This window comes from Podarcis muralis, chromosome 15, assembly GCF_964188315.1.
Source record: "Podarcis muralis chromosome 15, rPodMur119.hap1.1, whole genome shotgun sequence".
Taxonomy (NCBI): domain Eukaryota; kingdom Metazoa; phylum Chordata; class Lepidosauria; order Squamata; family Lacertidae; genus Podarcis; species Podarcis muralis.
Genome location: NC_135669.1, coordinates 40,602,858 through 40,626,234, shown reverse-complemented (window position 1 = coordinate 40,626,234; position 23,377 = coordinate 40,602,858). Strand labels below are relative to the sequence as shown.

The following is a 23,377-nucleotide window of genomic DNA, read 5'->3' as shown; positions in this document are numbered from 1 at the left end:
TATAGAATGTCCTGGGAGATTGAAGTGTTCTCCTACTGGTTTCTCTGTCTTGTGATTCTTGATGTCAGATTTATGTCCGTTTATTCTTTGGCGTAAGGTTTGGCCTGTTTGTCCAATATAGAGAGCTGAAGGACACTGTTGGCATTTGATGGCATACACAATGTTAGACGATGAGCAATTAAATAGTCCAGAGATGGTGTGTGTGATGTTGTTGGGGCCAGTAATGGTGTTGTCCGGGTGTATGTGGCAGCAAAGTTGGCATCTGGGTTTATTGCAGGCTCTGGTGCCAGTGTCCGTGTTAAGTCTGGTTGTAGTATTATTGTGGGTTAGGAGTTGTTTAAGATTGTTTAAGTTGTTTAAGATTGTTTAAGTTGTTTAACCCACAACCCATTATTACCAGCACATTCAAAAGGCTCTGAAGACATACCTGTTTTTCTTTGAGGAGTACTTGTTGGATTAATGTTTTTTGTTGTATCTTGTTACTGGATTTTAACATTTTTAGGCTTCCTCTTCTGTTGAGCATTGCTGGTTTTATTTATTGTTTTGTTGTGCTCTGATTTATCTTCTAAGCCTCTCTAAGATGACTTTTGCTCTAAAAGGTGACTTTTAAATATTTGCAGGGAATCATTTTTTTAAAACTGTAAAGTGGTTCAGTCCATTCTACCACCTCACTGCACTGCATGGGTGGGTATGTGTGTACATGTACACACACAGATGGAATAACAAACATTCCCATTGTAGCTTTACTAGACAAATGGTTGCTATTCAACCAGATTTACTCAGAATTAGATACATTGAAATTAATGTACCTAACATTCATCCTCATTAATTTCAGTGGATTTAAAATTTATATTGCACTCATCACTAACAAAAAAAAATTTTTTTGCTAAAAAGAAGAGGATCTATGTCTGTTTTAGTGCGCAATAATTTTTTATTAGTGTACAGAAAAGCTTTGTAGAATTTAAAATCTGCCAAACTCTGTGGTATTTCATTGTCAAGAACTCTGGAGCCCAGCAGGGGGCACTGTTGGTTTTCAGATGCAAATGCTTAAAAAGAACCTGAACAACATCAAACTTCAAGTTCTCTTCTGAATTACAACAGAAATCCATGATTGCTGAGCCAACTACAGGTTTCTCTCTCTCTCTCTCTCCCTATATATATATATATATGTGTGTGTGTGTGTGTGAGACAATAAACCACAACTTAGTGATATTTATGTATGCAGCACTTTAGCCTGTTAAAATGAGCTTGTGGATTATAGAGCAAGAGTAAAGGAAAATTGCCACCTGTGGCAGAAAGCGCTTTCTGCTTTGAAGTGGAAGTTTTATTAGGGCAGTTTCCATTCATGAACCTGACTGTAACAATTTATTAGGTAAAATGGACTATTGAAATTGTAGAGGGGCTGGACTTGTGTGTGGCTGTGCTTTTTTGGATCATTCAGAACTCTTATTTTGTAAAATTGGTGTGAAGAAGAATGGGCCTCTTATCTATTTGATTTGATTTTTTACCTGCCCTCCACTATGAAGTCAGAGGGTGGGTTTGAACAATATGATACATAATAGTAAAGGTAAAGGTAAAGGTACCCCTGCCCGTACGGGCCAGTCTTGACAGACTCTGGGGTTGTGCGCCCATCTCACTTAAGAGGCCAGGGGCCAGCGCTGTCTGGAGACACTTCCAGGTCACGTGGCCAGCGTGACAAAGCTGCATCTGGCGAGCCAGAGCCGCACACGGAAACGCCATTTACCTTCCCGCCAGTAAGCGGTCCCTATTTATCTACTTGCACCTGGGGGTGCTTTCGAACTGCTAGGTTGGCAGGCGCTGGGACCGAACAACGGGAGCGCACCCCGCCGCGGGGATTCGAACTGCCGACCTTTCGATCGGCAAGCCCTAGGCGCTGAGGCTTTTACCCACAGCGCCACCCGCGTCCCATGATACATAATATCATACACTAAAAAACAACTAAAACAGTTTATGCAAGCAGTTCCCAAAATGCCCTCCTCACACGACATGAAAATTGCTGAGGGGGAGCCTTGGCAGCCCAGTTCATGATTTTTCTGCCAGTTGTTGCAATTGTGCTAGATGCTGTATGATTTTTTTTTAAAATTACATTACATTTCTTCTTTTTATATATTGTATTTTCTATTGATTTCTAATTGTAATGTAATAAAATACAGTACATTTGGTTTTTTTACAGTTTACAATATCCGTGGTTTATGCAATTATAAAAATAAAACAATTCCAGACAAAAGCAGCAATAATATAGGTCAGGGGTGGCCAACTCCCAAGAGACTGCGATCTACACACAGAGTTAAAAACTGGCAGAGATCTACCCCTTTTTTAGGGGTTCAGGTCAAAGTTGTTGAGTTTTTTTAGGGAGAAGGGAGGCACCATTTTTATGGGCTGCAGGCTAAAATGTTGAGCTTTTTTTAGTGGAGCCAAAGCTGTTGAGCTTCTGGGGGGAGCAGTGATCTACCGCAGACATCCAGTGATCTACTAGTAGATCATGATCTACTTGATCTACCTGTTGGACGTGCCTGATATAGGCTAAATGAAACAGAAGAGATGCGTCCCACAAAAATACCTGAATTTGTGCACCAAGGCCAGGATAAATAGGTGTATCTTCTGCTTCTGGCAAAATGTTGGTGCTAGACACACTTTGGTAGGGAAGGAGTTCCACAGTTTTTAGGGGCTGCCACAGAGAAAGTGCTCTCTTGGCATCTGAACTCTCTTGTTCTGACTCACAGAGAAGTACATTCATACCTCGGGTTGCGAGTACTGCAGGTTGTGCGTTTTCGGGTTATGGACCGCGCTGAACCCGGAAATACCGGAACACTAAATGTCAGGCGCGTGCGCAGTCGTGGTGCTGCAGGTTGCAAACGTGCCTCCTGCATGGATCATGTTCGCAAACCGAGGTATGACTGTATAAATAAGGGTTGGAGGAGTGTGGGGGTGCCTGCTTTGCAAACCTTATAATTGTGTGATTAGTGTCCCTCTCCAGTTTGGTGAACACCTTGCTCAGTTACACATGTACCATATCTTCCTGTAAAATGTCAGAATTTGAGGCCACTGTCTTCCTTTGCAGATTCTGTATTGTGAACCTTATATGTCCAAAATATGCGCATAATAAGCTAGTCGCATTGTCTGCTCAAAATGTGAAAGTTCACAAGACTCAGGTTTCAAAATCTGTTTAAAGTGACTCTTGAACTAATGAAAAAGTTAATTACAATCCAGTTCTTAATCATCTTTTTAGATAAAGGGCTTGATTATTTCAGGTTGGTACTACAGAGCCAGAAGAGGGGAAAAACTGACTGCACTTAATTAGGTGGATAGATTTTTGATAATGAAACTCGGCACCAAACCATATTAAATCTGTAGGTAGGCAGGGCCTAAAGATTGATCCTTCAAAACTATTTCAGTGCCTTAAAGCCCAAAAGTTGGTTTTCTTTTTTAAAAATTAATTTTGTAAAAGACAGGGCTACAAATCATAAATAACCAACAGAAGAGAGGTAGGTAAAAATAAATAACTTATAAAACTAAGTTCGACATTTAATCTGCTTATTTTGTCTTTCTTAACAAGTTTCATAGTGTACAGCACAGAGTTACCAAGAGACTGGTCACTGATCTCCAATGTCCAGTCCTAGCAGCAAAAAAATTGGTGGGTGCATACCTTGCTAGTGTATTTAGGGCCTCTGTGTCTAATTTATTTATATTCTTAATAAAACAATACCAGACTGGATTAAAGGTGCCTCTTTTAATATCCCTATGTCTGGAGCTCTGGCGAGCCACCGCTAGTCGGTTTAGATAATACTGAGATAGATGGACCAACGGTCTGACTCGGTATAAGGCAGTTTCATGTGTTTCTGTCTCCCTATCATGGACTTCAGATACTACAAGTGTGAAGTCTACCCACTGCTACTCTAAACCAGGGCTGGGCAGAAGGTAGATCTCTGAATGACTGGCAGTAGATCACCAAGGATTCCCAACTCCCACTGCTTTAAAATTAGCAATAACCTCAGATCCACCTCAAAATTAGGGGTGTTGCTGGGGCAGGAGGAATCAAGAGTCGGTCTTTTGTGAAAGGGCTGAGAGCTCAGTTTTTCAGACACTGAAAACAAATTCATGGGCTGGAATACACTTGAAGGTGCCTTGCTTAAAGCACATGCCTAGCTTGCTTACTAAGCCCTATTTTGTACTTGGCTCTAATGTGTAGACCTTGGGAGTTCTAGGAAAAAACAAGGTAGCTCTTACAAGCTTGAAGCGTGCTCACCCCTGCTCTACACGACTAATATTTGCGATTGAGAAGTTCTTTGTAAGGAATGCTTCACACTATTAGGGCAGAATTCAGCTGGTGTGATATTGGGTACTCACATCCCTCGGAAGTGCAGGAAGGGAACATTGCAGGCATGGAGAAAGAAAAGGAGGTGGTCTGAATAATCCCTGTTCCCCTAAATTTTCTGTTCATAAAATGGGTAATGTGTTGGCAATCACATGCATCATGCAGGCATGCTTGTCAGGCAGTCTTGTGACTGTGACCGTATCATGAATTTCTTTTGTAATGTGTGAAACTGCCCTTAGTCACAACATTTACTTTATTTTTGCATGTTGACTCATGTTCTCATGTACTTAACTTGAAGACAAGATCCTGAGGGCATTCCAAAGCTGCTGGGCTCTTCCTAAAATGGGAGAATAGAATGGAATGACAAAAAGAAAAGAAAAGAAAAGAGTAAACCAGCATTTCACATTTATTCCCTCCCTCACTGCTTCAATAAAATGTAGGAAAAATCTGAAGCTGAGTCAGACCATTGGTTCATCTAACTCAGCCTTATTTCGACTGACTGACAGGGGTACTCCAAGATTTCAGACAAGGTCTTTCCCCAGCTCTACCTGGAGATGCCTGGGATCTCCTGCATGAAAAACAGAGGCCCTGCCACGGAACTATGACCCTTCACCCTCGAGTCCAGCATTGTCTACACCAGGTTAATGGAAGATAATGGACTACATGTCCCGCAATGTCTGGAGGTGTTGCAGGTTTCCCAACCCTGGTCTATGCTACCTGGCATTGCCTTCAGATAGGAGTATTTCCCAGCTTGATCTGGAGAGTGCCAGGGATTGAACCTGGGGCCTTGCACGTGCAGCAAGTGTTCTACTGCTCACAGCAGGGACAGGGAACCTGATACCCCCAAGATGATGTTCGGTTTCAACTTCCATCAACCCCAGCAAGTGTGGCCAATTGGTGATGGATGATTGGAGTGCAGTCCAACAGCACACAAAGCCACAGCTTTCCCCTCCCTGATTTATGGTATTCACTCAGACACTGCACCAAGTGACATAGTGCAATTTCTTTCTAGACATTTTGAGGGATTCCCCCCCCCCCCTTAACATCTTTCAGCGACCTGCTCACCTCATTCTGCCCTTTCTGTTGAAATGAGCTTCTGGCAGTGACTCTACAGTGTGGTTTGCAGCTCAGGGAAAGGAGACAAAAGCAAGAGCCATGATAAAGGTAGCCTGGGTAAATTTTTGCTCTTATTACCTTTTGATCATGCACAGTGGGTGAGCATTGTGCCTGCTGTGGTGTTCACTGACAATATGCCCTTTTAACGGATGTTTTTCTTTCCCTTCTGCTAACAACACATTACAGAAGCAAGGCCCTTGCATAGAGCCCTTTGAATATACATATGTGTTGGTTTTGGAGATCCTACTTAGTCCTCAACCCAGAGGGCATGTATTTCCAGTGGAACAATTAAAGCATATTTGTTCAGTTGAAAGAAACCATAGGTTGCGTAAGAAGGGGGGGGGGAGGGAATGGAGTGGGGGAATCTTTTTGAAAAGAATTGCATTTATATTTAACAGTAAAAGGGCACTGAGCTTTTTGTTTGGGCCTGACCTTTTATCTTAAAAGGGTGCTTTTTGTTTTTTTGTTTTCTTTTTAAAAAAGGGAGAGACCTTTGTGTGTAACTGATGACTGGCAGCTTAGTAAAAGCAAGACTTCAAACACAATTGGTGTAGTTCAGTAAACACAGCTCAGCTGCACATCTTTATATATTTAAACTATGGCAGCCCTGCAGATGAAAGCAAAATACGTTGCTTGCCGACATTTCACCCTGTGCTGTCTCACTTACCCACATACACTTGTGTTAGTTGTTTGCAGCACATCCATGGAAAATAAAGAACTAGCATGCCTGATCACTTAGAGATGTTTTTAATTGCTGCAGGTGAACAGGTAAAAATGTCTGTTAAGAGGCTTGAACTGTGGTCCTTTGTACCAGGGCTTTTTCACTGTTCTGTTCTTATTGGAGTGCACTCTGTTGCATTTGAGGTCAATCCTGAGAATCTACCTGTCTTTTGGAGGTCATGTATTGATGTTGTGGGAAATTATTAAGCCCTAGAACTCTGTGGATCATCCCCTACGTGTTTTCCTCCCCCCCCCCCCCCTTCTGTTGTTCCAGGAGTTCAGGAGCTCCTATAAATCTGTTCTGAGTAAAATAGCATCTTAGTTTGTGGGGTACCTGTTCATGTCCTATTGATTATTTGATGTCTTCTCCCTTTATTGGCTGTCATGCTAACTTTGGTCATTTAATTAGACCCTGCCTTGTCTTCCTGTTCCAGAGAGTGGGTTGGTTTTTTTGTTTGGGGTTGCTGCTGTTGGGTTTTTGATTCTGTATTTTAGATCTTATGATTTATGTGGAAATTGTTCAGCTTGGTTGTGTGTTTTTTGATGTGTTCTTTATTGTTTATGACTTCTTTTTATGTTGCAGTTGTGTGTGTTTTTTCATGTCCTAAGCCGCCTTGAACATGATTTGAACTTTGGAAAGGCATCACGCAAATAAAATTATGTCTTTATGTATGTATGAAAATTTAACATATTTATTGAATTTACACCCCACCCTTCCTCCCTAAGCAGCTCGGGGAGATAAACAGATACACAGTCTTAAAACAAAGTGGAAGCATTTTAAAAACAGTTAAAGCATTCTAAAAGCAATTACAAATAAAAACATCTAAAAGCAGTTTCAGTTGAAAATATTATAAAAGAAATTACAGTTTAAAGCATTATTTCATCCAGTGATAACAGGATCACCTGGAATAGCAATTAAATGTCTGGGTGAACAGGAATGTTTCCAAACTCCTCTTGAAAGTTGACACTGATGGAGACACGTGCACCACACACTGAAAAAGCTCTGGTAGGCCAGCACAACTGGGTGCAAGGCCATTTGCATCAGTTGCCTCAAAACTATGGAATGATGTCTACTTAGAGGTAGACCATTTGTCTTTTCTGGCCCTTTACAGGTGATTTCAAAGTGCATTCATTTGACCTTTGTTACTGCTGGGGAGTCTTCAAGGATGCCTCCCCCCGCACCCGAGGAACACTTTGTTAGCTCTTTAATTTTATGTTTTGTTTTAACTTATATTTTTGTACACTTCCTTGAGCCTTGGAAAGGCAGCACAGGCACGTTGAATAAAGAAATAAATGTGATTTCTTCTTTATTTCCAGTGACTGAATTATCGGTGACCAGTCTGTAGTAGTCTTTAGTTTTTGCCCTTCATAGTCCTTTTTGCATTTTCCGTAGAAATATTATTTTATATTTTGCTGTGTAATGGGCCTCTGCTCAGAAACTAAGTAATATAGCATAAGATGATGATGATTAACTTATATACCGCTTACATACCAAAATGGCTCCTATGAAGTTTCCCAGTATGAAAGCCATACACAATTAAGATACACAGTGAAACAGTTACATCAAATATCTACAATTAAAATCTACAACAAAATAAGCCCATTAGAAAGTGTGGCAATTAAAGCAGTTAAAAGAGCAAGTAAAACTTATTAGTTCAGAGTGTTTGTACTCGTGGGAATGCTTGCATAAACAATTGTGTCTTAAAGAGGTGGTGGGATGTGAATACTAATCGGGTGTCTCATGTTTCATCACTGGTGCCACCACTGAAAAAACCCACCACTGTGTTACCACAAGCCAATCATAAGGCCAGTCTAGTCCAGCACCTATTCTCAGAGCGGCCAACCAGATGCTTATAGGAAGCCTGGAAGGCAACAATCCTTTCCCCTCTTGTGAGTTCCTGCTCCTGGTATTCAGAGGTACACTGCCTCTGATAGTGAAAGTAGAACAGCCTTTGTTGCTAGCATCCACTGATAGCCTATTCCTATATGGAGCTGTGTGGTCTCCTCTTAAAGCCATCCATATTGGTGGCCATCACTACCTCTTGTGGGACTGAATTTCAGAGTTTAACTACCGTATTTTTTGCACCACAACACTCACTTTTTTCCTCCTAAAAAGTAAGGGGAAATGTCTGTGCGTGTTATGGAGGGAATGCCTACGGGTGACATGCCTACAGATTTTCCTCCTCTAAAAACTACATGCGTGTTATGGTCGGGTGCGTGTTATAGAGCGAAAAATACGATATGTGCTTTGTTCAGGATTACTTTTCTTTTGTCTGTACTGAATCGTCCAACGTTCAATTTAATTTGAAGTCCTTGGATTCTAGTATTATTGGAGAGGTAGAAAAAAACTTCTCAGTCTACTTTCACCACACTATGCATAATTTTATATACCTCTAGCTGGCACATGGGACCCTTCCCCAACTTGATGTTGGACTCCCATCTTTCATCAGTGCCCCTCAAAAATAGTCTATCTGGTGGTTTGACTCATTCCTCATATGCAATCACTGGAAGGTAAAGCTTCCATTGTTGCAGAAGCATTGGGTCTGCTGAAGCACAGACTCTCGTTGGTTTTTAAATTTTTTATTTAATTTTATTGAGATCATGGGGCGGCTGCGTTAAGGAATCCCCACTTACACTCAGGCAAGAAAGTAAACAGTAAATGGAGAGTAGTGTAACAAACACTTGGAGTATCAAGAAACAGCTGTGAAAAGGATCTGTCTTAATGTGCTAGCCCATTGCAGTTTAACATATTGCTTACAACCTCCACAATGGGGTCCGAGTGACTTCGGTTACACATTCCAGGAGACTGGCAGTCTGTTACAATCAGAGCGTGGGCTCTCGAGCGGGGCTAGCTTACGGCGGATGGGATGAAGAAAGTTGTGGATTTGTATTACACACTCTCACCTGACACAGTATCCGATCCCTTACCCTCGCTGATTGACGTCCTGAATGAGCTCTTTGAAGCAAGCTCCAGCTTAATTAAAACGTTTGCTTGGTTAGCGGTGATCTGTGAAAGCCGGTGATAAATATTGAATCGGGTTCACCTGCTGGTTACTGCGAGTGGATAAACAGCTGCTTTGTGCAGTTTAATCAAGAAGCTGAAGACTACGCCTTCTAAAAAGAAGGTTTTCTTTTTAAGAGAAGCTTTAATAATGCCACTCCAGTTATCTTAGTAGGGTGTCCTTGTGTGAGATTTCGCACACTGGGCATTCACCACCAGGCAGGTTTTGTTTCCTATGATATGCAGATGGGGAATATCAAGGAAACACTTACAGCTACTGATGTCAAGGATCATAACCCTGCTGTTTTGTTTAGCCTCAGTTTGCATGCGATTTTGATTTCTGTTTCTGATGTTTTCATTCTTTGCCTTTATAACTGCTGACCTTCTAAACTGGCTTATCCTGGGTAGCGCTGTCCCCCAGAACAGGGGAGCCATGGTGATGGTTTGGCCATTAAATCTATCTGCTCTTTGTTTTTCGTTCTGACTGTGTTTAGTCTTGGCTGCTTTGGAGGCTGATGCGGGGGGCGGGGGGCGGGCACACCTCCACTAGTTAGCTAGATAATAACTATCTCCTGCTGCATATGTTAATATTTTTCGGGACTTAAAGAGATTGGGTTAAATTCTGACCATTTCATTTCCTCCCCCATGGTATTGACTTGTAAAAACATAAAAATACAGTGGTACCTTGGGTTAAGAACTTAATTCATTCTGGAGGTCCGTTCTTAACCTGAAACTGTTCTTAACCTGAGGTACCACTTTAGCTAATGGGGCCTCTCACTGCCGCCACACGATTTCTGTTCTCATCCTGAAGCAAAGTTCTTAACCCAAGGTACTATTTCTGGGTTAGCGGAGTCTGTAACCTGAAGCGTCTGTAACCTGAAGCGTCTATAACCTGAGGTACCACTGTAGCCTGCTGATTCAGGCCAACGCATCAGCTTTAATTGAATGCTTTTTACAAGGGAACTTGCAGGCACCTGTGGCCACTGTTTCGGCAACCCTTGGCTTACGGCAGGCTTCCTCAGCCTTGGCCCTCCAAATGTTTTTGGCCTACAACTCCCATGATCCCTAACTAGCAGGACCAGTGGTCAGGGATGATGGGTATTGTAGTCTCAAAACATCTGGAGGGCCGAGGTTGAGGAAGCATGGCTTATGGGATCTGAACTGGTAGTGACTGACCAGGAAGGAGATCTCAAAATTGTGCTGGATAGCTCAGTCAAAATATTGAATCAGTGTGCTGCAGCTCTGTAAAAGGCAAAGTCCACAAATAGGGATCATTAGGAAATGAATTGAAAACAGAACAGCCAGTGTTATAATGCCATTTTTACAGATTTGTGGTGTGATCACACTTGGAATACAAATCTGGTCACTGTTCAAAAACGATATTAGAGCTGGAAAAGATTCAGAAAAGGGCAAGTGAAATGATCATGGAGCTGGAAACCTCTTCTGTGAGGAAGCCTTAAAACAATGTACGGCTTTTGAGTTTGGAGAACTATGGCCAGTGGAGAGAACTACAATGAGGCCAACCAGAGCCCCCCCCCCCCCAACACACCAGAAGGCAAGATGGCTTCATGGTACAAATGCCAGATGTCTTGAGAAGTACAGCAAAGACGGACACAATAATTTTGCTTATTTGCTGCAGGAAGTTGGTACTTGGAATGTTATAACAAACACGGGTATGGACTAGGGCACTAACACAGAAGCTTAGCAGACAATTGACAGCATTGAAAGGACAACCAGAAGATGACGGCTTTATTAATGCTTGGTTTTGCCTTATTCAATATGTAAAAAAGAACACTTTAAATCCTCCGACTCTGCATGGAAGGCTGTGGAGGGACCTTTTAGGAGGAAACTCCGGGATTCATGAAGAGATGGCATTTTTGAGTGTATGATTGCTTCTGTGGGGTTTTTTTTTGGGGGGGGGGGGTTTCTTCTAGTTTGTATTTTCTGACGGTTGTATCCAACACCAGTCCTACTAAGAGTCAGACCTGTTAATAATAATGAGCATGGCTAGCTCAGGTTCATTAATTTCAGTGGGTCTACTCTAACTAAAACTTTGTTACATGCAACCCTGACAATTTAATAAAATATAAATTAAGTGAAAATCGATGTCCTTTAAGCAGGGCTGCAGAGTTTGCTGTGGGCGGTGGGCTCCATATGTTACCTGGTAGTAAGGCTGCCCAGGACTCTTCTTCTCCCTTCTTGGCTTTCTCTGCTTTGTGTAACAGTCCCATCTGAGCCCCCAGGAGCCACTATGCCCTGGCAAGAGGGAGAAGCTTAGGGATAAGTTAGGTACTAGGGGATTTGAAACCACTGCCTGTTGTCCTCCATATGTTTCTGCCCACCAGTGCTAGCATATTTCTTTTATTGCAACAATAAAGTGGGTGCATAAGCCAAGTACTTTGTAGGTTATTGTTTTTATTACTTAGGCTGAAGGTAGAACCACATTCTGCATTAAATTTGCTAGGCGACTTCATAAAAATTCTGCTGGTGAACATATTTGGGAAATGGTGACTTCTAAGTGTTATTTTCTTTACTCTTCAAATAATGTTGTATTGGGTTCTTTCTTTAAAAGTGGGGCAGCTATGAAGTGGTGCATAAGGTATTTTTAATATTTGATTTCTCAATTCCTCACATATAAAAAAAATCTGAGTAAATATATAATTAGAATTGAGTTTAGAAGGAAAGAGAGAGAGAGAGAGAGAAAGGCAAATGTCTTTCCAATGTTACATTCCTATATGATTTTTGTTTGCTTTAGCTTAACCTACATCAAATCTGAAGAAAGGACTTGGGGTAGGCTGTTGCATTTGAGGGGATATTTTCTCATCAAACACTTGAGTGGGGCTGCTATTTTTTGAGCTTGAGTAATGTTGCTTTGAATTAATTAGTAAACGTGTGAGTTGGAAAACAGGCCGGGATTCCTCAAACTGTGCTGCAAGAGAAACTGCTAGTATACTGCCAGGAATGTATTTATTTATTTAATAAAATTTACATACTGCTTGATTGTTAAAAACAACAACAACAACCCCTAAGCTGTTTACAAATATATAGGCTTAAAAATAAAAATCATTATTGAAAACAGGCATTTTGAAATGTTCTAAAGATTACTAAAAATCAACAGTAGTCAAAGCGAAATGATACATGTAACTTTTACATGCCTGGATAGGTTCACTTCAGGAAAAGTAGGCTCTGAAAGGAGTACAGCAAAGGCCTATACTGATTGTCAACAGGCAGGGAGTTCAAAAGTGTAGGTGTTGAAACACTAAATGACTGGGTTTCTGAATTTTTATTTATTTATTTTTTAAAAAGACTGGAATAAATTTATGGGGAAAGGCCATGATGATTAGGACTGGGTTTTTTTAAAAGTTGACAAAAAACATGAGAGAGGTTTATAAAATGATGTATGGCATGGAGAAAGTGGATAGATAAGTTTTTCTTCCTCTGTCTTCTAATACAGTAATCCTGCAACTTGCATGCATTTAACTTGTGCATATTCAACTTTACATGTGTGGCAAAAAAATTTAAATTAAAAACAGGGTGGAATTCTTGGGGAAATGACCTCTGCACTCGCCATCAAACCCAATGGGTTTTGACCATACATACTTGTGGCTTTAGGTGCGAGCCCTGCAATATAACCCCCACTTAAGTTGTGGGCCTGCCATACTGGAACTCAGAACCGTCCAGCGAAACCAATTGTCAGAGCATACAAAAATAAGGCTTCCTTTAAACAGTGTAAAACTAGGGAATTTGCAATATCATAGTTGTGATGATATAGGGACGCGGGTGGCGCTGTGGGTAAAAGCCTCAGCGCCTAGGGCTTGCCGATCGAAAGGTCGGCGGTTCGAATCCCCGCAGCGGGGTGAGCTCCCGTTGCTCGGTCCCAGCGCCTGCCAACCTAGCAGTTCGAAAGCACCCCCGGGTGCAAGTAGATAAATAGGGACCGCTTACTAGCGGGAAGATAAACGGCGTTTCCGTGTGTGGCTCTGGCTCGCCAGAGCAGCGATGTCACGCTGGCCACGTGACCCGGAAGTGTCTCTGGACAGCGCTGGCCCCCGGCCTCTTGAGTGAGATGGGCACACAACCCCAGAGTCTGTCAAGACTGGCCCGTACGGGCAGGGGTACCTTTACCTTTACCTTTAGTTGTGATGATGACCATTAGCACAGATGTCTTAAAAGAAGATTAGACAGCATCATTGAAAGACAGTGGCTTTATGTTAATGGCTGCATGCATGTGGACCTCCAGGTTCAGTTGAAGTATACCTCTGAGCACCAGGTGCTAAGGCATAAGAGCAGGAGAGGACTGTTGCCTCCATGACCTGGTTTTGGGCTTCCCAGCATTTCTGTGCCCCCTGGGAAAGACTGGATGATCTGGCAGGGCAATTTCAATAACTAATGTGGGGATGAGAACAAAAGAAGAATGCTATAAATTGCATTTTACTACACTAAGGCACCTTTAATAGTTTGCTTAAATAAGCTAGGTGTATTTTTTCTTTGCTGCCCCCCCCTTTTGCCAGTACCTTTTGTTCAGACTAGACATTCAGTACCTAACTGAAGTTTGCCCCAGACACATTATCATGCCTTCCTAGAAAATGTGGTAGTGGGTGAAACTGTCCATAATCAGCTTGCTACATATTATGGATGCAGCTCACAAAATCAGAACAGTCTATAAAAATTGCGAATGGGTGGCAACTCTTATGCTTCGGTTACTTTTTAAACATACTAGGCTTTTATTTTAACAGGCCTTATTTTAAAGTGCATAACTTCATCCCCGAAGACTTGTCTCTTTTTTTTTTTACACCCCCCCAAAAAAAATCTGCAAGAAGAGTGTTTAAAGGGGAGAAATTCCTTTTCAGAAAGACAAATAAAGCGAAGACCTCAGTTGCTAAAATTATAATTGTAACATACATACATATTCCTCCTCTCCGCCCAAAAAAGTTAGACAGGCACCTTCTTAAAGGTTTTATTTTTTGGCTGATGGCGTCTGTGGCTTGCAGAAATGTTATGACTACTGCAAAGCAGTTCTATACAATTTTACTGGTGACTGTAAAATCAGACCAAGTTTACTACTTTCCTGATGTTGGTTTTTTAAAGTAAAAGGTAACATTTTAACGCTGCAGTAGAGGGCGAAGAGCTTATTAAAGGCAGTATTATGCCAATTTCAAACCTTTTATGAAAAACCTTTAAGGCCACCTGTAAAATAATGTTATTTTTTCTTCAACTCTTCACAGATCTTGCTGTCTTTATGCCTTTATATATACTAAAAAAAAAAAAAAATCTTCATGCCAAGTACATTTTAATTCCCCCGCCCCCTAATAAAAGCTGCAGCAGAAGGCATTCATGTTTTTATTGAAGGTCAATTAAAATTTCCGATCATCTTGATTTGCATTACAGCATCATTGCTCATATTTCTCTATTATGGGATATTCTATACTTGACTCCCAGAGGGGTAGCTATATTAGCCTGTTGTGGCAAAAACAACAAGGAGTCTTGTGGCATCTTAAAGAGTAACAAATACACTATGGCATAAGCTTTTATGCTTCTGATGAAGTCAGCTGTGGTCACCGAAACCTTATGCGATCTATAAATTGGCTAATCTGTAAGGTGCCACAGGGTTCCAGTGTTTATACCTGACATATTGTCAAGATACAGATTGGCAGCTGGATCCCCCAGAGGCAAAAACTGCTTCTGTCGTCAGTTCTTCAGTTGTCAGCACAGAGGCAAAAGAGTAGTCAGGGCTATCCAATGTGGTGGACTACAGAAATCGTTGGATTATAGCTCCCATTTCCCCTTACCATTGGACGTGCTAGCCAGAACTGCTGAGAGTTGTTGTCCCAACAACCTCTGGAGGGCACTAGATTAGCTGCTTCTGGTTCTCATGGCTCTGAGTTAAGATCTGATTTAAATAGGAATGTAGGAAGCTGCCTTATATCAGATCAGACCATTAGTCCATCTAGCTCAGTACTGTCAATGTTGACAGCAGCTCTTCAGGGCATAAGTAGAAGACTTTCCCAGCCATATCTAGAAACACCGGGGATTGCACCTACCTGAGACCTTCCTGCATGCAGAACTTGATTGATTGATTGATTGATTGATTGTATTGACTGTATTTATATCCCACCTTTTGCCCAAGTTGGCATTCATAGCTTGCTCACCAGGCATTAGTATTTCTTTTCTCTAATATTCCTCGGAGAAAATAGGAACAGAAAGAAGCTGTATTACACTGAGTAGCTCAGTATTATCTACTGGCAGCAGCTCTTCAAGACTTCACATATTCCCAGCCCTACCTGGAGGTGCCACGGTTTGAACCCAGGTCCTTCTTTGTGAAAAGCAGGTGCTTCTACCTCTGATCTATGGCCCTGACCCTCTAAAACAGAAGAATTCATCCACCAGTGTGTTGGAGGGGCAATCATTTGAGAGCATGTCTGCAAAGGACCTACCAAACTCTTGTTCCACTTCACCATATTGACATTGTTGTTGTTGTTATCTGTGTGCTTTCTTTTCTGAAGAGCAAACCAGAGCCCAGGCAGAAATACTACTCAACATAATTTGAATTTCGCTTTTCTCTGCCTGGCTGTACAGCGGAGGCCAGCATGGCCGCATATGTAACGTACACTGCCCATCAGCTGTTTCCTCCTTTATCGCTGACAAGGGTCCCATTCATAACTCTTCCTTTTATCCTTTTTGGTGAATAAGTAATTATTCAATATAGAGAAGGCAGGATATTTGGAACGGGCTATTTAACGTGGCAGCACACCCGTAATGAAATCTGCTGTTACTGGCAACCTGAGAGAGGAATGTAACAATTCTAGCACGGCCGGTAACTCTACCTGCTTTGACGGCCTGTTTATTTGGCACGTCAGCGGACCTTTTATCCCAGTGAGTGACAGCTTCAGAAGGGTTGCATTTACTTCCATTCTATCGTGTATTGTAATATTTAATGGTGGACAAGCTTGAGTGGGACTGAGGGTAATTTGAACCTGCCTTTCCACAGAGCGGAGGCCAAGAGATAGTTGATCCCTGCTATTGTGGCGTAACGCGCACAGTGACTTTGCATTTGCTTATGGAGGATAATCTTACTGATTACAATTAAGAGGAGGGTGAAAGAAAGAACAAGAAATGGTGAAGCTGGCAAGAAAATAGTGTTTGGCTTCCTGTTCTCATAGTGTCATTTTTTGCACCAATAATCTTTCGTGCAGCTTTAGAACATAAGCATATTTTGTTCCAAGTAGCTATTTCTCCAGTGTTCTGTCACCCCCATCGAAGGATCTACGTTTCTCTTTATTAAAATCTTATAATGGCCTTCTAAGTAAGTGTGCAAGTGAGAGGGGTTCCTAAGTGGCAACGTAATTAGAGTGGAACAAGCAGCTGAGCTATCATGCTACCTACATACCCAGCTTTATCCAGGATTTTTTGTTTATATAATAAGCTACAAGTGCAGCCTACAGCAAAATGTTGCAGTGCTACCATCAATTCTTGTCTAGAGTGCCTCTTCTTCAGGGTTCTAGCCTGTCAGCCTTCTCCAGGATACTCCATTTCATCCTCCCATCCCCCTGTTTTCCTTTTCCAACTGACACCAGTCCATGGCTCCTGAGCATGCTAAGACTTCATTGGGCTGTTTGGGGGGGGGGGATTGTTTGCCCTTGTTTTGTTTTTGTTTTGTTTGTAGTTCTGTAAACCTCAGGGTTTCTGCAAGCATGCAAATGCCTTCCTCTTGTTCATGGGTAGGCAAACTAAGGCCTGGGGGCCAGATCCGGCCCAATCACCTTCTAAATCCGGCCCGCGGATGGTCCAGGAATCAGCGTGTTTTTACATGAGTAGAACGTGGCCTTTTATTTAAAATGCATCTCTGGGTTATTTGTGGGGCATAGGAATTCGTTTATCCCCCCCCCCCCCCCCAAAAAAAATATATAGTCCGGCCCACCACATGGTCTGAGGGACAGTGGATCGGCCCCCTGCTGAAAAAGTTTGCTTATCCCTGCTCATGTTTCTCAGTGTCCCAATTTTTCATAGTTTCGGCAATCACCAACTGAATTTGTTGTTTGCGGGAGGGAGTGGGAAGTGCATGGATACAACTCTGGGAGGTGGAGGGGGAAATGTTTGCTTGGTCTTTTTTTGCTGCAGCAGGCTAACATGGCTCCAGAATCAATATAAATTCATGGTATTTTTCAATAATAGCATGGGTTTAATTAAGAGCAGTTTGACTTGTAGAAAAAGCAAGAAGAGAAATCTGGTATCAAAATGTTAATATGCTGTACTCAGTTTCCCCTAGTTTGGTTGTATATATAATTTATTGAGCAAGTTAACTAAGCTCTATAGACAACATTCAAGAAAAACATTTCAGCAGGTGCTTCAATACATGCAGGTGAAAAGTATTGTTAGCATCACCTGAAGCTATCAGGTATAAACTTGACTGCTTCAGATTTTTTAAGAGCACTTTGGGTGCAATTGCATGCATGTTTGCTCAGACGTAGGGTTTGGGGAGAAAATCTATTCAATTTGCATTTGAAAGCGATCCTACCTAATCTGCTCTTTCCAAAGCAATGTGTGAACTGAAATACAGCCACCCTTGGAAAATCTCCAAATTTTGCAGTGCAATTCCCACTGGGGTAAAGTGTGCATATAAATGCATATAATAGTGAAAACACATTTTATCATGGAAAATTGCTCTCTAAAAATGTGTATATTAGGTAATTGCATACAAATGTATATATTAAGAGAAATTCGTACTAAAATGCTGCTGAATTTTCATGAAGACTTCAAAATAATTCAGAAAGTGTAGTGGAAATGTTGAGAACCGAACTTCAGAATGAAAAATGAAAAGCTGAGAGAATTTGAAATTGACAGATCCCTCTATCCCTACTCAGAAATAAGTCATGCTGTGTTCAGTGGGGCTTATTTCCAGGGCAGTGTGAATAAGATTGCAGTCTTATTGGGATCAGGTTTGTCATGAAAAGAGTTGTTTATTTCAGCCTTGGGCTTGTTTGTACAACGCTTGGTTACTACTTGTGTAAAGTGCCCACAATTGTTTTAAAAATTAAAATCTTCAATTTATTTATCTGCAAATTTGTATCCCATATCTCAGTCATTGCTCTCATACCTCTACTTTGGTAGCCTAGTTTTACTTGTGAAAAAATGGTGGCAGATTTGAGCTCTCTAATTTGGACATTAGTGGAATCTGGCTGCCTCTAGACTGCTGAAATTACAGTAATTAAATTCCTTTTGTAATGTTCTGGCCAAGGTAGCCTTTTTAGCTCCTGTTTTACCAAGTCTTTGATTTATTCATGACCTTTGTTTCTAGAACTGGATGTAAAAAGTGCAGCCTAATTCTCAATATGCAAAAAAAGCTCCTTTAAGTAACTTAATTTGTGGTAACTTAATTTGTGTCTGAAGCTGTCAGGTATCCAGTGTTATGATGACTGCTGTTTAATAGACAGCTCTGGTTAAAATGAGAGAGTCTACTTTATTTTACGTGGTCAGGCTCTTTTTAACAGGTGTTAAATGGGTGGGGAGCATAGAAAGATAATTACAGCCATTTAAATGCCTTGTTTCCAAGAATAGTTGTTGATAACCCAATTTTCTTGTGTGTAGACAATAAGAAACGCTTTTGGAGAAAGAGAGAAAAAAATACATTTTTCCTGTTCTAATGTCCGTAAAGAGATTTCTCTGCCCTTCAGTTACAGCCTTCCAGTGCCTGCATTCAATGCTCCTGTTCTTCGGTCGAAGCAAAAGTCAAAGAAGCAACTGATAAAAAGAAGAAAGAAAATGGAGGAAAGGCATTTGTCCCCAAAATATTTTTTGGAACTCGCACCCACAAACAAATTGCTCAGATTACCAGGGAGATGCGGAGGACGGCATATTCAGATATCCCTATGACTATTCTTTCTAGCAGGGACCACACTTGTGTCCATCCAACAGTGTCCAGCTGCAGCAGCAAGAATGAAAAATGTGTAGAGTTGCTGGAAGCCAAAAATGTGAGTTGTTTTGTTTCTTTACCATTTCCTGAAGAAAATAATATTCACTGCTTTTAACATTTTCTTGTGCCGTTCATGTAGTACAGTGGTACCTCTGGTTGTGAACGGGATCCATTCCGGAGGCCCGTTTGCTACATGAGCAGAACGCAATCTGCGCATGCGCGGGTCGCGATTCACCGCTTCTGCACATGCGCATGACGTCATTTTGTGTGCATGCACGAGTGGCGAAACCCGGAAGTAACCCTTTCCTATACTTCCGGGTCGCAACCTGAAAACGCTCAACCTGAAGCAAACGTAACATGAATTATGACTGTATTCAGAAGTGGAATGCTCTCCCCCCCTTCCTTATTTAGGGGTTTGAAAAATTGAGTTCAGTGTCTAGTTTAAAAAATTAGAAAAATGCAAATTTGACTTCTTCTGTACATATATAGGAATAATGGGTTCTTCCTAGTAACCTCTCCCCTTAATACCAGGATTTGTTTCGTTTACGTGTTTTTAACATGTTCTGTTTTGACATATAGTCTGCTAAACTGTGGTGCTTAAATCTCATCAGGCCTCTGCGTTCCTGGAAAGTATGTTGTGTGCCTCTGTGGTAGAGAAGATTTGTCTGCACTCTTGAATCTTTTAAACATCTTTAAAATTTCTATTCTTAATTTGTTGTCTTTCATTTCCCTACATAATAACTCCCAGCGCTGAAAGGCCAGGCATTTTTAAAAACAAAACAAAACACTGCTATTACATAGTATAGAATCTGGTGTGAATCTGGAGATCATGGCCAAAAGGGTTAAATCTAAATTAAATAACTGGGTTGCAGATTGTGTGCTAAATGTTGCAAATGGATGGTCACTATCCATATTCATGCTCCTGTGACATGGGAAGACTTGTGCCAGATATAGTGTACGTATATTTTAGTTATTTTTATTCATATCATAATTTTATCCTGCTTTTTGCCCCTAAAGGGTTCAATGCAAAGTGCAATATAATAAAAACGATGATATGAACAAAGAGTTAAAAACCAGAACCGGCTAAAACACAATTCCTCAACAGGAGCCAAAACACATTCCAAAAGCTTGGCAAAGCAGAAAAGTCTTTTCCAGGCGCTGAAAAGTTAATGAGGAGCATGCCAGCGAGATAGCGAGTCCTGGAGTCACGGAGCTTGGACACATGTTCATTATTATGATATGATATTAAGATTAATAGCTCTTTAAGTAGCACTTTAAGCCTGCAAGCACATACTTAGCTTTCTGAGAAAAAACCCCACTGAACTTAGTGGGACTTACTTTTCAGTAAACATTTATAGGATTGTGCTGTGGGGAACAATTTGGATACATTCATCCCTGTTCAGTCAGAAAGTTCATTGGGTTTGTCTTCAGCTAATCACTATCTCTTGGGCTAACCCACCTAAGAACCTCAGAAGAGCCTGCTGGTTTAGACCAAAGGCCCACCTAGCCCAGCATCCTGTTCTCACAATAGCTAACCAGTTAATTCTGGAAAACCTGAGCCCAGCAGCACTCTTCCCATCTGTATTCCACAGTAACTTGTATTCAGAGGCCATATGGCTTCCAGTACTGCAGGTGGAACACAGCCGTTGTGGCTAGCAGTCAGTGATACCCATTTCTTCCATGAATTTGTCTAACCTTTTAAAACTATCCAAGCCATTATTGCAGGTTGTGCTAGCAGATTCCATTCTTTGATGATGTGCTTTTTGAAGAAGCACTTCAATTCACCTATCCTGAATTTTCCTACATATTCAGCTACTTTGGATGACTTTTTTGTTCTGTTATCATATGAGAAGGAGAAAAACCTCCCACTGAGGATAAGGACAGGGGTGGGGGACAGGAGGGGAGGAAGGAATTCTTTTGGAGGAACCTTATATTCGTAGCTCTGTAAAATAAATCAGCACTATTATCCCACCTAGTGAATCCATGGTAGAGATAAGATCTGATGAGGACTTTCCTGTTCGTGTGTGTGTCTCATGTACAGTCTGGTTGTTGAAGCCTTTTCCCTGTTAGGGAATAGCATATATTTTAGGAATGCTTGCATATCCTATAAGCATGAAAATAATTTTATTAATCACTGGTGTGTTTGCTGCAGGTTATGGTAACTTCAGCCTCTGTGAGGCAGTTTAGGCCAAACATGTCTGAGTAGCCCATGCCACCAAATGAGCTTTGTGACTTAGTATGGATTCAAGCCCCGGTCCCTTCGGTTGTAGTCCAACACTCAGCCCACTACTTTGCATGGATGGGGTTGTGGTCCAAACCCAGTAGGCACCTTATTTTATAAGCCACCAGTGCTTTCTGAAGAATGGCTGGTACCCACTGAGACTGCTACCCAACAAATATCTGCATCCTTCTCCTGGCAAGGGCAACATTGAGATTAAGGAGGAGAAAGCTGACAGGCAGTGCTGTCTATAAGAAGGCTGACAGGTACAGGTTGATGTTGGCAGAGCATAGCCCTCTTTGCTTTTACAGACCATAGGTAAAGGGTAAAGGGGACCCCTGACCATTAGGACCATTAGGTCCAGACGACTCTGGGGTTGCGGTGCTCATCTCGCTTTATTGGCCGAGGGAGCTGGCGTACAGCTTCCGGGTCATGTGGACAGCAGGACTAAGCCGCTTCTGGCGAACCAGAGCAGCACACAGAAACACCGTTTACCTTCCCGCCGGAGCGGTGCCTATTTATCTACTTGCACTTTGATGTGCTTTCGAACTGCTAGGTTGGCAGGAGCTGGGACCAAGCAACGGGAGCTCACCCCATTGCGGGGGTTCGAACTGCCGAACGTCCGATTGGCAAGCCCTAGGCTCTGTGGTTTAACCCACAGCGCCACCCGTGTCCCTTTTACAGACCATACTTGACTGCTAAAGAGAATGCCGACACACTATGCCTAGTGTTGGTAAACTCCCCCCTCCCTTTCTTTCCCCTCTTGTTATCAAGAGGCTTTGGTATTTGACAAGTGTAAACAAGGTGTTAAGTCTTTATACCCTCTTTACCCCACAGGCCCTGAGGGTGAGCTGTCGTGGTAATGAGGACCAATTAACTCTGTCACTTTAGTTGTCTTTGTTTTATCCTAAGACCATATTGCAAAAGTCAGTTGATAAGCGGATAACTGACAATTTGCGGAGCTAAGAGGCCGCAAGTGCGATAACACTTTCACTGCCAACCTTCCCTTAGGGTTGTGTTACAGGCTTAACATGGATGAGCGTCTCTCGGCTAGCCTTCGTTTGTTGAAGAAGCCTTAGAGAGCTTAAAAAGGATATGATTTCAGGGACTCATTTAGGTCTTTCTGCCTCTGTTTTGCATTTTAGTAGCCATTGTGGGAAATACCAAATTGTTATATTACTTAAAAACACACACACAAACAGCTATAATTGAACAGGCTAGGTCACAAAAGGAGAATATGCCAAATGCTAGTGCAGTAATTACTTAACAAGAATCTCCTTTCTGCAGAATTCAGCCCTTTTAGATGCGTGAAAATGATTCTAGATTCATAGGCACTAGCATTACACGCCTACCTAGGACACCTCTTGTGTGGTGAGATCAGAAGCATTCACTTTTAAGCAAACCACAGTTCCCTGTGAATATCCAAATTTAGGTACCGTATTTTTCGCTCTTTAGGACACACTTTCCCCCCTCCAACAATTAAGGGGAAATGTTTGTGCATCCTATGGAGCGAATGCAGGCTGAAGGGGTGCTGAGCAGAGACGGGGAATTTTTTTTTTCTTGTTCTCCCCCTCTAAAACAAGGTGCATCCTATGGTCGGGTGCATCCTATAGAGCGAAAAATACGGTAACTGTGGTCTATTTAAACTTTTCAAGCCAGTACCTGAGTCCACGGTTTAATCCTGGCTTGTTCTCACTAACAAGAGTTTAAACAACTTCCATTCCCCAAGTTTGGATGTAATGAAGAATGGTGGTTTGTGTAAAAGTGGATGTTTCTTACCCTGAAGCCACAAACGAGGGGATGGTAAACCTATGACTTGTCAGTTTGTCTGTATAACAAGAAATCAAGATTTCCCATTGCATTTGAACTCCACCAATATGCTGCATTTCACTAGCCCTGCTTGAGCTGATTATTATTATTTATACCCTATCCATCTGGCTGTGTTTCCCAGGAACTCTGGGTGGCTCACAGCATATATCAGAACATACTAAAACACCAAACATTAAAAGCTTCCTGATACAGGGCTTGCCTTCAGATGTCTTCTAAAAGTCAGATGGTTGTTTAGTTCCTTGACAT

At 41.7% G+C, this 23,377-nt stretch overlaps 1 protein-coding gene across 4 annotated transcripts in view; it reads left to right on the top strand.

Moving 5' to 3' along the window:
• The window catches only part of BRIP1 (BRCA1 interacting DNA helicase 1), a 148,562-nt gene that overhangs the window by 14,817 nt on the left and 110,368 nt on the right, over positions 1-23,377 (top strand). For all 4 annotated transcript variants that reach the window (XM_028708135.2, XM_028708132.2, XM_028708133.2 and 1 more), the window contains exon 7: positions 18,845-19,141. In XM_028708135.2, the coding sequence (XP_028563968.2) occupies positions 18,845-19,141 (297 nt within the window). The remainder of the gene's footprint in view (positions 1-18,844; positions 19,142-23,377) is intronic.